Source organism: Coregonus lavaretus, assembly GCF_964263955.1.
Source record: "Coregonus lavaretus genome assembly, chromosome: 16".
Classification (NCBI taxonomy): domain Eukaryota; kingdom Metazoa; phylum Chordata; class Actinopteri; order Salmoniformes; family Salmonidae; genus Coregonus; species Coregonus lavaretus.
The window spans coordinates 41,138,974-41,157,116 of NC_140003.1; the positions used below are offsets into that span (position 1 = coordinate 41,138,974).

General features: G+C 42.0%; 1 protein-coding gene across 1 annotated transcript in view; it reads right to left on the minus strand.

The window, feature by feature from the left end:
• Window positions 1–18,143, minus strand: part of LOC311143846 (peripheral plasma membrane protein CASK-like) — a 211,880-nt gene that overhangs the window by 92,338 nt on the left and 101,399 nt on the right. Inside the window, exons 3-5 of the mRNA XM_084179723.1 lie at window positions 15,132–15,237; window positions 13,480–13,557; window positions 13,118–13,190 (exon numbers count right to left, since the gene is read on the minus strand). Coding sequence (XP_084035849.1) covers window positions 13,118–13,190; window positions 13,480–13,557; window positions 15,132–15,237 — 257 coding nt within the window. The remainder of the gene's footprint in view (window positions 1–13,117; window positions 13,191–13,479; window positions 13,558–15,131; window positions 15,238–18,143) is intronic.

The window sequence follows — 18,143 nt, forward strand, 5'->3', positions numbered from 1 at the left end:
AGATTCTCAATTGGATTGAGGTCTGGGCTTTGACTAGGCCATTCCAAGACATGTAAATGTTTCCCCTTAAACCACTCAAGTGTTGCTTTAGCAGTATGCTTAGGGTCATTGTCATGCTGGAAGGTGAACCTCCGTCCCAGTCTCAAATCTCTGGAAGACTGAAAGGTTTCCCTCAAGAATTTCCCTGTATTTAGCGCCATCCATCATTCCTACAATTCTGACCAGTTTTCCAGTCCCTGCTGATGAAAAACATCCCCACAGCATGATGCTGCCACCACCATGCTTCACTGTGGGGATGGTGTTCTCGGAGTGATGAAAGGTGTTGGGTTTGCGTCAGACATAGCGTTTTCCTTGACGGCCAAAAAGCTCAATTTTAGTCTCATCTGATCAGAGTACCTTCTTCCATATGTTTGGGGAGTCTCCCACATGCCTTTTGGCGAACACCAAACGTGTTTGCTTATTCTTTTCTTCAAGCAATGGCTTTTTTCTGGCCACACTTCCGTAAAGCCCAGCTCTGTGGAGTGTATGGCTTAAAAGTGGTCCTATGGACAGATACTCCAATCTCCGCTGTGGAGCTTTGCAGCTCCTTCAGGGTTATCTTTGGTCTCTTTGTTGCCTCTCTGATTAATGCCCTCCTTGCCTGGTCTGTGAGTTTTGGTGGGCGGCCCTCTCTTGGCAGGTTTGTTGTGGTGCCATATTCTTAAAATGTTTTAATAATGGATTTAATGGTGCTCCGTGGGATGTTCAAAGTTTCAGATATTTGTTTATAACCCAACCCTGATCTGTACTTCTCCACAACTTTGTCCCTGACCTGTTTGGAGAGCTCCTTGGTCTTCATGGTGCCACTTGCTTGGTGGTGCCCCTCGCTTAGTGGTGTTGCAGACTGTGGGGCCTTTCAGAACAGATGTATATATACTGAGATCATGTGACAGATCATGTGACACTTAGATTACACACAGGTGGACTTTATTTAACTAATTATGTCACTTCTGAAGGTAATTGGTTGCACCAGATCTTATTTAGGGGCTTCATAGCAAAGGGGGTGAATACATATGCACGCACCACTTTTCCATTATTAATTTTTTTGAAACAAGTTATTTTTTTCATTTCACTTCACCAATTTGGACTATTTTGTGTATGTCCATAACATGAAATCCAAATAAAAATCCATTTAAATTACAGGTTGTTATGCAACAAAATAGGAAAAACGCCAAGGGGGATGAATACTTTTTCAAGGCACTGTACTTTTAGACTTTTCCTCAAGTAGTATTTTATTGGGGGACTTATACTTTTACTTGAGTCATTTTCTATTAAGGTATCTTTACTTTTACTCAAGTATTACAATTGGATACTTTTCCCACCACTGGTATGTGTTAAGTGTATGTGTGTTGTATGCAGTGTGTGAATTAGGTATGATAGAAGCCGTGCAGTGGTAAGTTATACAGTGTGTGTGTGTGTGTGTGTTTCTCTGTGTGTGTAACAAGAGTGTATGTGAAATAGGAGAGAGGAGGGATTGCTCTGTAAAGTGTTGGCCCTGCAGGAGTAAATTATTTGTGTGTGTGTGTGTGTGTGTGTGTGTGTATTGTCCTGTGAAGTGTGGGCCTGGCAGATGAGTCCCCCTGGAGGACTAGACAGAAGCAGACAGGTGAGAGAATCTGCCACACTCCACCACACACACACACATAAAAAGAGAAAGAGCGAGAGAGGAGAAAAGCGCCACTGTACAGACTCAACCAAGGACTGATAGGGCCCAGAGACAGCAGCAATACTGTAATACCTACACCTGCTTCAACAGGAGACTTATGCCTTCAATCTTTACCCTGTACCCTTTATGCAGAGTGCACACTTTTAGTTTTTCCTTGTCTAAATATAATGTTCAAAGTGCTACCTTTTCACACAAAGTTTGGTAAATCCGCCTTTAGTTTTAACCAGTGGCGGTTGGTACCGTTTAAGATGAGGGAGGATTTTCAATTTTTCAATGAGCATGGCCTTATTTTTATTACAGCATATTGGATGACTGTCGTTCATATTCCATTCACCCAGCTCAATGTAACATCGATAGGTTTAGGCTACTACATGATACTCAAATTTTCCCTGTACCCATCATGAGGTTGCTACAACCTAGCCTATGAATGAAAGTTTACAACGTAGGTGCACAGTTCGAGAGAATTCTGAGTAATCAAGGTGACAGACAGTGACACATTCAATACCGCCTTGCACACTATTGCCTGCATCTAGCTGATCTAGGGAGTAATCATTAGTCCAACAGTTGCAAATGAGAGTTTCTATTGGATAAATTCAGGTATGTTTATCCTCGTTTTTTTCCGCTTGCTTGCGTTTAAGAAAAGTTTTTCAACAGAATCGGCAGAATGAATACACCCCTTATCACACGCAAAGAGTTCACTTTCATAGAAGCCACATAAAAACAGCATGATCACTTTGAGTAGATAGTTACGAGAAGGAATTATATATACACTCTTCTCCTCTCACCTTTTCCCTTCGCTTGTGGACTTCAGTGCACAACACATCAGCTGTCTGTGACCAGGCAAAAAAAAACGTTCCAAGCCAAACCTTCATATCATGACCGCTAACAGCTACACACAGCCTACATCATTGTCACATCATAGTCAACATACTAGCGCGTTAGTAAACCCGCTACAATCTTGCAGTACAGTGTACAGTTAGAAAGCAGTTTAGCAGTTACACCGGTGGCAATACATTTATAAAACCTTGACTTGGAAGAGTTCCCAAGTGAAAGTGAGAGTAAAAAAATATATAGCTCTCTCTTTCACTTCTTAATTTTGGAAGAAATGAATTAGTTAAAAACTGTTCAACTTTTGTCTTTCTCTCTCTGAGTCAAATACTGACCACATTTTATGCACTGCACTGCAGTGCTAGCTAGCTTTAGCTTATGCTCTCAGTACCAGATTCATTCTCTGATCCTTTGATTGGGTGGACAACATGTCAGTTCATGCTGCAAGAGCTCTGATAGGTTGGAGGACGTTCTCCGGAAGTTGCCATACTTACTGTGTAAGTCTATGGAAGGGGGTGAGAACCATGAGCCGCCTAGGTTTTGTATTGAAGTCAATGTACCCAGAGGAGGATGGAAACTAGCTGTCCTCTGGCTACACCATGGTGCTACCCTACAGAGTGCTGCTGATGTTACTGTAGACCTTCATTGCAAAACAGTGTGTTTTAATCAATAATTTGGTGACATATGAATATATTTAGTATAGTTGCATCTAAAAAGGATCGCTTTTTTTATGTTTCCCTATTTGTATTTTTATGAAATTCACTGAGGAGGATGGTCCTCCCCTTCCTCCTCTGAGGAGCCTCCAATGGTTTTAACGCACCATAGTTATGGAAACGTTCCAAAACAAATTACACCTGGATTCCCTTGTGCCGATCAGGCATTTTAAAACTCTGCTGTTAAATGAGTTCACTGAAGTGTGCAATTGTTGCAATTGACTATTATAACTTGTTGTAATAACCTGATGTATTTATAGCGGTTTTGTAGTTTCTTGATATCGTTTGTTGTTGTATTGATGGAATTTGTGTCTTCAGGGCACCAAATGAGACAATGGTCTCAACTGGGCTCCCCTGATTAAATAAAAGTAAATAAAATATAGCAACAATAAGCCGGTCTCTGAGTTATGACATTTATATTTTATTCACTTAGCAGACACTCCTATCCAGAGCAACTTACAGTATGTGTGTGTGAGTGTGTGAGTACATGTGGGCATACAACCGTGTGATTTTTGTGAATAGAAAAATTTATTTAAGTCAAGAGTATACCTTCACACTTACAGTTGAAGTCGGAAGTTTACATAAACCTTAGCCAAATACATTTAAACTCAGTTTTACACAATTCCTGACATTTAATCCTAGTAAATATTCCCTGTTTTAGGTCAGTTAGGATCACCACTTTATTTTAAGAATGTGAAATGTCAGAATAATAGTAGAGAGAATTATTTCTTTCAGCTTTTATTTCTTTCATCACATTCCCAGTGGGTCAGAAGTTTACATACACTCAATTAGTATTGGGTAGCATTTCCTTTAAATTGTTTAACTTGGGTCAAATGTTTCAGGTAGCCTTCCACAAGCTTCCCACAATAAGTTGGGTGAATTTTGGCCCATTCCTCCTGACAGAGCTGGTGTAACTGAATCAGGTTTGTAGGCCTCCTTGCTCGCACACGCTTTTTCAGTTCTGCCCTCAAACTTTCTATAGGATTGAGGTCATGGCTTTGTGATGGCCACTCCAATACCTTGACTTTGTTGTCCTTAAGCCATTTCGCCACAACTTTGGAAGTATGCTTGGGGTCATTGTCCAGTTGGAAGACCCATTTGCGACCAAGCTTTAACTTCCTGACTGATGTCTTGAGATGTTGCTTCAATATATCCACATAATTTTCCTTCCTCATGATGCCATCTATTTTGTGAAGTGCACCGGTCCCTCCTGCAGCAAAGCACCCCCACAGCATGATGCTGCCACCCCGTGCTTCACGGTTGGGATGGTGTTTTTCGGCTTGCAATCCCCCCCTTTTTTCCTCCAAACATAACGATGGTCATTATGGCCAAACAGTTATATTTTTGTTTCATCAGACCAGAGGACATTTCTCCAAAAAGTACGATCTTTGTCCCCATGTGCAGTTGCAAACCGTAGTCAGGCTTTTTTATGGCGGTTATGGAGCAGTGGCTTCTTCCTTGCTGAGCAGCCTTTCAGGTTATGTCGATATAGGACTTGTTTTACTGTGGATATAGATACTTTTGTACCTGTTTCCTCCAGCACCTTCACAAGGTCCTTTGCTTCTTGTTCTGGGATTGATTTGCACTTTTCGCACCAAAGTACGTTATTCTCTAGGAGACAGAAAGCGTCTCCTTCCTGAGCGGTATGACGGCTGCATGGTCCCATGGTGTTTATACTTGCGTACTATTGTTTGTACAGATGATCGTGGTACCTTCAGACGTTTGGAAATTGCTCCCAATGATGAACCAGACTTGTGGAGGTCTTTTTTTTCTGAGGTCTTGGCTGATTTCTTTAGATTTCCCCATGATGTCAAGCAAAGAGACACTGAGTTTGAAGGTAGGCCTTGAAATACATCCACAGGTACACCTCCAATTGACTCAAATGATGTCCATTAGCCTATCAGAAGCTTCTAAAGCCATGACATCATTTTCTGGAATTTTGCAAGCTGTTTAAAGGCACAGTCAACTTAGTGTATGTAAACTTCTGACCCACTGGAATTGTGAAACAGTGAATTATAAGTAAAAAAATCTGTCTGTAAACAATTGTTGGAAAAATGACTTGATTCATGCACAAAGTAGATGTCCTAACCGACTTGCCAAAACAATAGTTTGTTAGCAAGACATTTGTGGAGTGGTTGAAAAACAAGTTTTAATGACTCCAACCTAAGTGTATGTAAACTTCCGACTTCAACTGTATTAAGCTCAATAAAGGTGATCAACACAGCATTTTAATCAAAGGCATTTATTTTGGCTCCACTTTAAACTTGATTTATCCTGGCTATTTACACCAGATTAGTGCTGTAATTCACAACATCTCTTCCATGACTCAGACTCATTAACTATTCCAGTGGGCCACAGCAGAGTGTGTGTGTGTGTGTGTGTGTGTATGTGCAGGTGTGTGACTGTAGCTGATATTCAGAGCTGGACGTGTTTTCGTCTATATCCAGACACCAGGAATCATTGGTTCCCATTACAAGATAGTTACCAGTAGACACACACCATCCCACTCAGTCATAAATAACACCAATACGACTATTAGGAAGCTTCCATGGCCACTAACACATTCTAGCAGCTAACGCTGTGTACACAGTAGGAAAAGCCACAGTCTATTTATTCATCGCTCTGCCACTTTCATCCCTCCCACCCCTCTCTCATTCTCTCCATTCATGTGGAGGATGTGACATTTTCTCCATGTTGAGCTATTAGCATTCGCAGATAAGAGCCAACTCTCTTCAATTCCCACTGTCTGCTTGTTTATCAGAGTGCAGACATGACAAACACACAGGCTGCCATTACTACCACTGGCCCCACTTGTATCCTACTGGAGTGAAGAGAAAGATCACTGATGGAAGCAGCAAACATTCACTTCTCTCTGTTGCTACAGTACGAAGCGTAGAGTTGAGTTTTGCTATGTATTTCATGTCCAGCTCTTGCCAATATGTGTGTGTGTGTGTTTGTATTAACAGAGATCTTTTGCCTGTCACTGCATTGCTGATCCAGTTCTGACCTGTACGGTCTGTCTCAGTGGACCACCGCCCACAGTGCTGACACCACGCATAGCGAGGTGAAGGTTTTGTTATGTGTGTGTGTGTGTGTGTGTGTGTGTGTGGCATTTGTTATGAGATAATAATACAGCACACACACACACACACACACAGAACACAAACAGAAGACAACATACAGCTAGTATGCAGTATTTGAAGGGAAAGATGCAACACAGTGCTTGCCATGGGACAATGCATATGGCTTCTGCATTACTCTACAACAAATAGCCTAGAAGACACACACAGGAGCTCAGACCAAGTTACTGTTTGATTTCAACGGTATTCTTTACCATTACACAATAAATATTCAGTGAGGCGTCGTTCCATCAACACCGTCTATCTGAAAAGAGCTAGATATTTATCTGTGTACTTCTACTAGTTTTAATAGTCTGTCATCTAGTCCATTATCACAAGGTAACCAATAGAACAATACAAACTGCATTATAATGTCTGTTTCCGGAACTAGAATGAAAACATCAACATTCCGAACCGCCCCCCCCCCCATTCCCGTCATTCTGTCAACGTTCCCTTTTCAGAATGTCATATTTGATGTAATCAGGCATGTGACAGTCTGTGGTTTACAATCGCTCATACACACACAGATGCCTACGCACGCACGCACACACACACACACACACACACACACACACACACACACACACAGCGTGGTGAGAAGAAGGGGCTATTATGAATAATAGGAGATTAACAGAGATGCTCTGTGATTTATACTTCTAAGAGATTCAAATGAATTCAAAGACCTTGACTTACACGCACTGACGCACACAGGCTGCTCCATATTCAACAAGGACAGCGTCGCAATATATAACCTGTGTGTGACCTCTGTTGAGGCACCCTTAATCAGACAGTAAGCAAAAAAGTGAGAGAGGGTGGGGTGTCTATTTATCTATCTGTCGATCTCTGTCCCCAGCAGTTTCTGGTGTAAAAACTGTCAGCAGTATTTGAACAGCCAGGGCTTCATATTCAGAACAGTGTCTGCTGTCTACAGCCGTTGCCAGAGCTATTTCAGCCTCACTCTGTCTGTGCTTGCTGAGAAAACACCAGCATCAACTCACTGTCTGTAAGGGTTGGTGTGAGGTGTGACCCAGGTGCGGTGCAGGATATACAGTAGGCAGTAGGCAGAGATGGTGAAACAAGGATCTTTACTGGTGGTCCCGAAGCCAAAATACAAAATAACGGACTTATCACGATAAAAGAAAGTCGGAGCAAATAAGTCTCCAAAAACCGGCTGACAGCCAAAATACGAAATACTTTCTACGACTGAAACAAATAACGAAACAGGGAGAACACTTCTTAAGTACCTGTACATAGGTCTCCGATCAGACACTGAGTAGTACTGCTGGACATAGAGAAACTAGCAGAGAAAACTGAGCAAGGGAACACAGGGAAGTGAGGGCATAAACACACAGGTGAACAGATAGACCCAGGTGACACCAATAGGATGATGATTAGTCCCGACTGTGAGTGAGGAGGTGCCTAAAGGTGGTCGGAGGATGACACCTAGTGGGATTTTCTGGAACTGCGACCCCCTCCTGTAACAACTGTCTCTGACAACTCTGTCACCAACGACGACTACACTACTCATTGTTACTGTAATCAATCTCTTGAGTTGTCAGAGTTAAAATGGCTGATTATGGTGTGAGCTAGCGACCTGTTTTCTCACAGTTTCCACCCTAAACAACTTTTATTTTTATTTAACTAGGCAAGTCAGTTAAGAACAAATTCTTATTTACAATGACGGCCTACCAAAAGGCAAAAGGCCTCCTGTAATAAAAATATAGGACAAAACACACATCACGACAAGAGAGACACCACAACACTACATAAAGAGAGACCTAAGACAACAATATAGCATGGCAGCAACACAACATGACAACAACATGGTAGCAACACAACATGGTAGCAGCACAAAACATGGTACAAACATTATTGACCGTAAAGGAAATCATACTACAAACAATCACCCTCATGCTCTTAAGGAAATCGTGAATGTCATGGATACATTAGAACTAGTAGATATATGGAGGCTTAAATATCCTGATCTAGTGAGATATACATGGCGGAGACTCAATCAAGCTAGTCGTCTTGACTTCTTTCTTATGTCATTCTCGTTGGCACCAAAAGTGAAAAAAAGGGGACAGAATGCGGTCAGACCATCTAATAATTGGAATATACATTACTCTTACTGAATTTCCACGTGGGCGAGGATATTGGAAATTTAATCAAACTCTATTGGATGATAACTTGTTTTTAACTAGGACAGAGGAATTGATAACTGATTTTTTCCGACATAACATAGGTACAGCAAATCCCCTTATTGTATGGGACACCTATAAATGTGCCTTTAGAGGCCATGCAATTCAGTACTCAACTCGAAAACAAAAGCAATTTAGGTCAAAAGAGTCCATACTAACAAAGGAAATAGAAGGTCTAACAGAACAGATAGCTGTATGCACTCACTAATTGTAAGTCGCTCTGGATAAGAGCGTCTGCTAAATGACTAAAATAGCAATAAAAACTGTAACATAGAGGCTCAGAATAAATTAGAAGAAAAACAAAAAGAAATTGAGAAACTTATTCAAGAAAGATCAAGTGTAATATATTATTTTAAAAAAGCAAACTGGATGGAATATGGGGAAAAATGCACCAAATTCTTTTTTAATCTTCAACAGAGGAATGCTACCAAAAATAATTTACTGAAACTGGTTACAAATGACGGAGTCACCCATGATTCACCAAATTATATTTTGAAGGAGGAAACAAAGTACTTTAAGCATATGTTTTCATTTCAGTCGCCTCCATCTCCTCTAACTGAAGCTAATTGTAGAGATGTGTTTTCTATTGATAATGTAAAAATAACAGCCATACAGAAAGACTCATGTGAAGGTGATATTACAGAGGAGGAACTTCTGGATGCAATTAAAGACTTTAAGTCCGGGGTTGGATGGCATACCAGACGAGGTATACCAAACCTTTTTTGATATACTCAGAGGACCGTTATTAGCATGTTTTAACCACTCCTATGTAAATGGTAGATTATCAGACACTCAAGAAGAAGGTCTGATTTCATTATTACTGAAACAGGATAAAAGTGGAAAATATAAAGATCCAGTCCATTAAAAAAATTGGAGGCCCCTTACACTTCAGTGTTGTGATGCAAAAATTCTAGCAAAATGTATAGCACATAGAATTAAAAAGGTATTGTCGGACATTATTCATTCTAATCAGACAGGTTTTTTACTTGGACGATACATTGGAGATAATATAAGGCAAGTAGTAGAAACAATAGAACACTATGAAAAATCTGGGAAACCAGGCCTGCTATTCATAGCAGACTTCGAAAAGGCATTTAATAAAGTACGACTGGGGTTTATATATAAATGCCTGGAGCATTTCAATTTTGGAGAATCTCTTATAAATTGGGTTCAAATCATGTATAGTAACCCTAGGTGTAAAATAGTAAATAATGGCTATTTCTCAGAAAGTTTTAAACTGTCAAGAGGAGTGAAACAAGGTTGTCCACTATCGGCATATCTATTTATTATGGCCATCGAGATGTTAGCTATTAAAATCAGATACAACAATAATATCAAGGTGTCATTGTATGCTGATGATTCATGTTTTCTTTTAAATCCACAACTTGAATCCCTCCACAGCCTCATAGAGGATCTAGATACATTTTCTAACCTCTCTGAATTACAACCAAATTATGATAAATGTACTATATTAGGTATTGGATCACTAGAAAATACTATTTTTACATTACCATGTAGTTTACCAATAAAATTGTCTGATGGTGATGTGGACATACTCGGAATACATATCCCAAATGAAATAAATGATCTCACTCCAATACATTTTAATAGAAAGTCAGCAAAAATAGATAAGATAAATACCTGTCAATTTGTGGAAAAATTACCCTGATTAACTCTTTAGTATTATCCCAGTTTACCTATTTGCTTATGGTCTTGCCTACGCCTAGCGAACAGTTTTTTAAATTATATGAGAAAAAAAGATTCCATTTTATTTGGAATGGCAAGCCAGACAAAATTAAATGGGCCTATTTATATAATGAATATGAATTCGGAGGACAGAAATGATTAAATATTAAAGCATTAAAACTATCACTAAAAGCTTCAGCTATTCCCCTTCAGGAGACTGAAAAGATTTGGCATGGGTCCTCAAAAAGTTATACAGCTGCACCATCGAGAGCATCCTGACTGGTTGCATCACCGCCTGGTATGGCAACTGCTCGGCCTCCGACCGCAAGGCACTACAGAGGGTAGTGCGTACGGTCCAGTACATCACTGGGGCCAAGCTTCCTGCCATCCAGGACCTCTATACCAGGCGGTGTCAGAGGAAGGCCCTCAAAATTGTCAAAGACTCCAGCCACCCTAGTCATAGACTGTTCTCTCTGCTACCGCACGGCAAGCGGTACCAGAGCGCCAAGTCTAGGTCCAAAAGGCTTCTCAACAGCTTCTACCCCCAAGCCATAAGACTCCTGAACAGCTAATCATGGCTCTCCGGACTATTTGCACCCCCACCCCATCTTTTTACACTGCTGCTACTTATTTATGCATAGTCACTTTAACTCTACCCACATGTACATATTACCTCAACTACCTCAACTAACCGGTGCCCCCGTACATTGACTCTGCACCGGTACCCCCCTGTATATAGCCTCCCTACTGTTATTTTATTTTACTTCTGCTCTTTTTTTCTCAACACTTTTTGTTGTTGTTGTTGTTTTATTTTACTTTTTGACTTTTTTTATTAAGAAATAAATGCATTGTTGGTTAAGGGGTGTAAGTAAGCATTTCACGGTAATGTCTACACCTGTTGTATTCGGCGCATGTTGCAAATACAATTTGATTTGATTTGATTTAGTCATACAAAAGTTATACTTAAATCCGAACTGGTTCTCTAGCAAATTAGTAAGATTGTCTCACCCAATGTTCAAGAATGGCCTTTTTCCCTTTATTCAGATTACAACCTCTCACTTTCAGTTATTTGAAAAGGAAATAATCTCCCAAATATCACTATTTCTAAAACAAGCCATAGAAAGTTGGTTGCAATTTCAATTTAATCCTCTATAAACGACAGAATAAATAATGCAACAAATATTGTGGTTAAACTCAAATATACTAATTGACAAAAAACATTTTTTTTTGGACAAAATGTTTAAAAAAAGGTATAATCTTCGTAAATGATATCGTCGGTAGGACTGGTGGAGTTATGTCGCACATGCAGCTAACAAAAACATATGGAAATGTCTGCATTACCGCAAAAATGGAAGAGGAAAGTGGAAGGGGGAAGAAGTAAGGAACTTGTCTGTCGGCCTTACATTAAAGAACATAATTGGTTAAAGAAAACTGTGATAAATAAAAAAGTATACCAGTTTCATTTAAGGACCAAAGGATTGACAGCCGTCCCATATAGATTGCAAAATAGTTGGGAAGAGATTTTTGACGTACCGATTCCATGGCATAGTGTTTATGAACTGATACGCAAAACGACGCCGGATTCAAAACTTATAATTTTTCCATTTAAATTACTATATAAAATTCTTGCTACCATTAGAATGTTATTTATATGGGGGATACAATCTTCCCAGCTCTGCAGATTTTGTTGTGAAGAGACAGAATCATTAGATAATTTGTTTTGGTACTGTCCATTTGTAGCTTGTTTTTGGACACAGGTCCAGGAATGGCTAAAGGATTGCAATATTTACCTGGAGCTAACCCTGCTGTTAGCATTACTGGGTGATCTGAAAAGTCTGCGTGCTACGTGTTGCTTGTCATATGTTGCCCGGTCTGTCTGCATGCTATGTGTTGCTTGTCCTATGTTACCCTGTCTGTCTGCGTGCTATGTGTTGCTTGTCCTATGTTGCCTGGTCTGTCTGCGTGCTACGTGTTGCTTGTCCTATGTTGCCCGGTCTGTCTGCGTGCTACGTGTTGCTTGTCCTATGTTGCCTGGTCTGTCTGCGTGCTACGTGTTGCTTGTCCTATGTTGCCTGGTCTGTCTGCGTGCTGCTTGTCCTATGTTGCCTGGTCTGTCTGCGTGCTACGTGTTGCTTGTCCTTTGTTGCTCAGTCTGTCTGCGTGCTACGTGTTGCTTGTCCTATGTTGCTCAGTCTGTCTGCGTGCTACGTGTTGCTTGTCCTATGTTGCTGTCTGTCTGCGTGCTACGTGTTGCTTGTCCTATGTTGCTGTCTGTCTGCGTGCTACGTGTTGCTTGTCCTAGGTTGCTGTCTGTCTGCATGCTACGTGTTGCTTGTCCTATGTTGCTGTCTGTCTGCGTGCTACGTGTTGCTTGTCCTATGTTGCTCAGTCTGTCTGCGTGCTACGTGTTGCTTGTCCTATGTTGCTGTCTGTCTGCGTGCTACGTGTTGCTTGTCCTATGTTGCTGTCTGTCTGCATGCTACGTGTTGCTTGTCCTATGTTGCTCTGCATGTGCTCACTGCTCATTGTTTGTATGTATTGTTATTGTAATTGTTTTTAATAACCTGCCCAGGGACTACGGTTGAAAATTAACGTTGACTAATGTTTCACTGTCCCTGTAAAAATAAACTCAAACTCACTTATTAATTGTTCTGATGGACAGCCAGATTGAAAAACGTATCTGGGTCAAGACGGGGAATCAGAGAGAATTCTCTCCTCAGCTGTTGTAGTCTGGGTCATGATGGCTGAGGAGGGGAGGAGGGGACTGAGCACAGTAAAATCAGAGGTAGGTTCCAACTCCAAGTAAACTCTGTTTCCGGGAGACACGTGTACGAACACACACACTATCAAACGGAGACCAGGGCCTACCTTCACGTCTCGATGGATGACGTTGTTGTCATGACAATACCGTAGTGCCTCTAAGATCTGTCTCATGTAGTGACTGGAGCGGGAGACGGGAAGAGAGAAATAAAACACCATGACTATTGATTCGAAACAACATTGTTGTAATAGTGACAAGTGGTTATTTCTGTCTATGGTGTTTTGTGTGTTTTGGTATTCTTCTCTGAATTCCTTTTTCACTTGTTGTGTTTTAATAAAGTTTTGAAATGCTGAATGTCACATCGAAGTGCGGCCTTGGAGAAAAGTGAAGCCATCAGATTGAATTGAACTCAATGCAACAGGAGGAACTCTTTCAAATGGAGTATCATGGGAAGTGGACTTGGTCTTACCTGGCCACCGCTTCACTGTAGACGAAGCCAGCGTCTGCCCTCTTCACAATCTCAAAACACAGGTCTGCACCATCCATACTATAGGAGAGAGAGAGAGAATGGCTAACAGCCGTGGTATATCAGACATTATAAACTGGGTGGTTCGAGCCCTGAATGCTGATTGGCTGAAAACCGTGGTATATACCGTATACCACGGGTATGACAAAACATTTATTTTTACTGCTCTAATTACGTTGGTAACCAGTTTATAATAGCAATAAGGCACTTCGGGGGTTTGTGATATATGGCTAATATACCATGGCTAAGGGCTGTGGCCAGGCACTCCGCGTTGCATCGTGCTTAAGAACAGCCCTTAGTCGTGGTATATTGGCCATATACCACACCTCCTCGGGCCTTATCGCTTAAGTATAACATTACTGTAAGACCAAAAACACCACCTTTTAGGGTGATTAGCTGAGTGGTCAATTTTTTTTCTCATGCGGCCAAAACTTAACAGCTTGTGTACCACGGCGCCACAAAATATGAGCTTTGATTAAAACAAAACACAGGTAGGCCTATGCTATTGGTTACCACCATCTACTCTAATTCGCTCACGAAAACATAGTTAGGCCTACCTACATAATGTACATACATACATACATACTACACTGTAGGCCTACATAGTTCAAGAAGATCTAAACGCATATTCCCATGAATCTGATTGAGATAAAATTATTGCCATGCAGATTCGACGTTTCACCGGTAAAATAACAATAATTATTATTTCACGATTGACAGATGGCCTATTTTGAAATTAGGTATGCCTATTTGCCTAATTTGGTGTTTGAGGGTATTAAAAACGTAGACAATGTGTGGGCGTAGGCCGACGTTGTATTTGGAGGATGAATTTTATCCATATTCTAAAATGATATTCAATAGGCTACATCTGTTGGTACAAATGATGACGTAATTTCAGAAATGATGACGTCATTGAGAAATGATGACGTCATTAATTTAGTTTTTTTTAAAAAAAAATCCTCAACACGTTCTATACCAGTCTGGCAGACATATCAGTGTGGATGACGGATCACCGACTCAAGCTGAACCTCGGCAAGACGGAGCTGCTCTTCCTCCCGGGGAAGAATACAAAAATAAGAATAAATAAAAACTAAAGTTTAAAAAAGTAAAAAACTAAAAAAATTGGATATATTGTAAAGTGGTTGTCCCACTGGCTATCATAAGGTGAACGCACCAATTTGTAAGTCGCTCTGGATAAGAGCGTCTGCTAAATGACGAAAATGTAAATGTAAATGTAAATAACAGCTTCCTACACTGACGTATGCATGCTGCCACAGCTACACTCACTCGCACACTCACACACTTTACCCATACAGTACTCTGTCCTGGTAAGTAGCCTAGCTATGCTACCGTTAGCGAGCAGTAGAAATCCATTATCAACGGTCACATCAATTACACCACTACTGGTGTGACTGTTCAGCAACCCGACAATCATATCAAACCTCATCACATTTGAAACAAACTACTTTTTAGATGCAAAAATGCTTATATCCTATGAATATGTATGTTGCTGTGTATAATTGAGTGAGTGAGTGTGAGAGTGTGTGCACGTGCACGTGCGTGTGTAATAGAGAAAGGAACAGACTGTGACTCACAACTCGAAGACCATGTAGAGCATGCCATCAGAGCTGTACGTCTCCACTAGCTCTACGATGTGAGGATGCTTCAGCATGTGGCAGATACTGGCCTCTCTCTTCAGATCTGTGGAGGAAAGAGAGAGAGGGGGGTTAAAGGTCAGGGGTTAGAATTAATGTGTCAGACACTGGCCTCTCCAGATCAGTGGAGGAAAGAGAGAGAGAGAGAGGTTTGGGCTCATGGGTTAGAATTCATGTGGCAGATACTGGCCTCTCCAGATCAGTGGAGGAAAGCGAGAGAAAGAGAGGTTTGGGGTAAGGGGTTAGAATGAATGTGTCAGAAACTGGTCTCTGGCTTTCTATAGAAAAGCATCAGAAGTGACGTACTGTTAATGGGCGAGAGACAAACATTGACGTAGAGGACAGAGAGAGAGAAGAAAGCACAGTGTGCCGCTAGATCACTAAACATGCCTGCTCATTTCTAGAAATATTCAAATCTGACAAAGAAAATAAATGTGGTAAACATCATGTGAGAGAGATTAGTTTTGGGGAGAGTGATATGCGTGGGGGAAAACTAGATTGCTTGAACAAATCAATATGTTGAGTCTTCAGCAGGGATGCAAATGGGGAATTGCACTGTCATCCTAAACAGGAAAGATTGAAGCTATAAACTCTAACAGCTATTAAGCTCCTTCAACCAAGCTGGCTCCTCAGATACCAGTCTGAATGGTAACTGCAGCCAAACAGTAGAGAACATGAAATGTGTGTACATGTGATTTTTCCTTTTGAAATGTATAAGAGAGACTAGAGTGGGGATTCAATCACTTGCAGATAGTGGTTTTCCAGATAACTAGTGCTTTCAGAAATGAGTTTGATTTGTACAGCAGCGTGCGTCTCTGGGATGGAGTTGACGCTTGATTTAGAAACGAAGGAGTGACAATGCAACTGACTCATGGTGTCTGCTGTTAAGACTAGCCAACACCAGGGGGAGCTATCAGAGGCTAATGTGACGCTTCATCTAAACTGGGAATGTGTGTAACTCCTCTCTCCACTCCTTCCCTCTGTCCAATGTGAGGTCCTACCATACCATCTTCCTCCCCTCTCTCCCTCTGTAGTATCTCTGTCCCCACCTACCTACCTACCTCCCCCCTCCCTCTCTCTGTCTCTACCTCCCCCTCCCTCTCTCTGTCCCCACCTCCCCCTCCCTGTCTCTACCTCCCCCCTCTCTCTGTCTCTGTCTCTACCTCTCCCTCCCTTTCTCTGTCCCCACCCCCCTCCCTCTCTCTGTCTCTACCTACCTATCCCCTCCCTCTCTCTGTCTCTACCTCCCCCTCCCTCTCTCTGTCCCCACCCACCCACCCACCTCCCTCTCTCTGTCTCTACCTACCTCCCCCCCTCCCTCTCTCTGTCCCCACCTCCCCCTCCCTCTCTCTACCTACCTCCCCCCCCTCTCTCTGTCTCTACCTCGCCCTCCCTCTCTCTGACCCCAACCTACCTCCCCCCTCCCTCTCTCTGTCTCTACCTACCTCCCTCTCTGTCTCTACCTCCCCCTCCCTGTCTCTACCTCCCCCTCCCTGTCTCTGCCCCCACCTCCCCCTTCCCTCTCGTTCTCTCTCTACTGTCCTGCGTTTAAATGTATGACCCATTTGCCAAACAGACCAAAATAAATACCTCCAGCCTTTAATATCAAAGTAGATTACTCACTGCACTATACTACTGAGTAAGAGAGAGACAGAGAGAGACAGAGAGAGACAGAGAGAGACAGAGAGAGACAGAGAGTGCGAGAGAAAGAGAGAGAGAGAGAGAGAGAGAGAGAGAGAGAGGGGGAGAGAGCGACAGAGACACAGAGACAGAGAGACAGAGAGAGAGAGACACACATACAGACAGAGAGAGATTATTGCTGTTGGTCCCACCATTTTTGTTATATGTATACTTTGACAATGTAAGTAATTTAACTTGCCATGTCAATAAAGTATATTGAATTGAAGAGAGAGAGAGAGAGAGAGAGAGAGAGAGAGAGAGAGAGAGAGAGAGAGAATGCAAGCATATTGTGAGACTGTGCCTCAAAACCTAATGTCTACCTGGCCAACCACTCCACCCTGGACTTGAACAGCCTTTACGACCAGGTCCACCTCTACAAGGCAACAATCCCAACTTTTGCAAGGACCCTGAAGGACGTCACCATCAACCGTAGCCCCAGCACCTCACACAGGAGAAACAGAGCAACGGACACCCCACCTAGACCAGCGAGACACCCTCCCAGACCTGCTAGACCCCTCCTGAAGGACCTGTACAGAGAGAACCCACGCCAAGAGGACCAACACCCAGAACACAGCATCACCAGCCATACCCTAACCAACTAAGACCACCCCAAGCAAACCCTGGCCACACCCTATATAGGCCGCCCCATATCAGACCTACGCCCCTTCTGCCCACCCCATGCCCCCCGCCCCTGCGGCAAAGACCTCAACATGACAGCAGGACATATGCCCAGACCGTGAGCAGAGCAGCAGGCCCAACTCTCACTATTACACTCGCCCAAGCACCATCCTGTGACCTAAGAGGTATGTATCAGATGCTCAACATACTCCGCTCAAACTTACTGTGATGGTCCGGGCCTAAACCACACGAAAACAACACTAGACACTATGGAACACAAAGCGTTTACTATTTCATCCTGGAATATACAAGGTCAGAGGTCATCTGCCTTTGGCCTAAAGAGCAGGAACCCAGACTTCATCAAATACATTGGAAATACTCTAGATAAGAGTGTCTGCTAAATGATGTAACTGTAAATTGTCATCCTACAAGAAACATGGCATAGAGGAGACGGACTCACTGGTTACCCTCTAGGTTACAGAGAGCTGGTAGTCCCATCCACCAAACTACCAGGTGTGAAACAGGGAAGAGACTCAGGGGGTATGCTAATTTGGTATAGAGCAGACCTAACCCACTCAATTAAATTAGTCAAAACAGGAACATTTTACATCTGGCAAAAATATTAATAAGGAAATTATCTCAACAGAGAAAAAT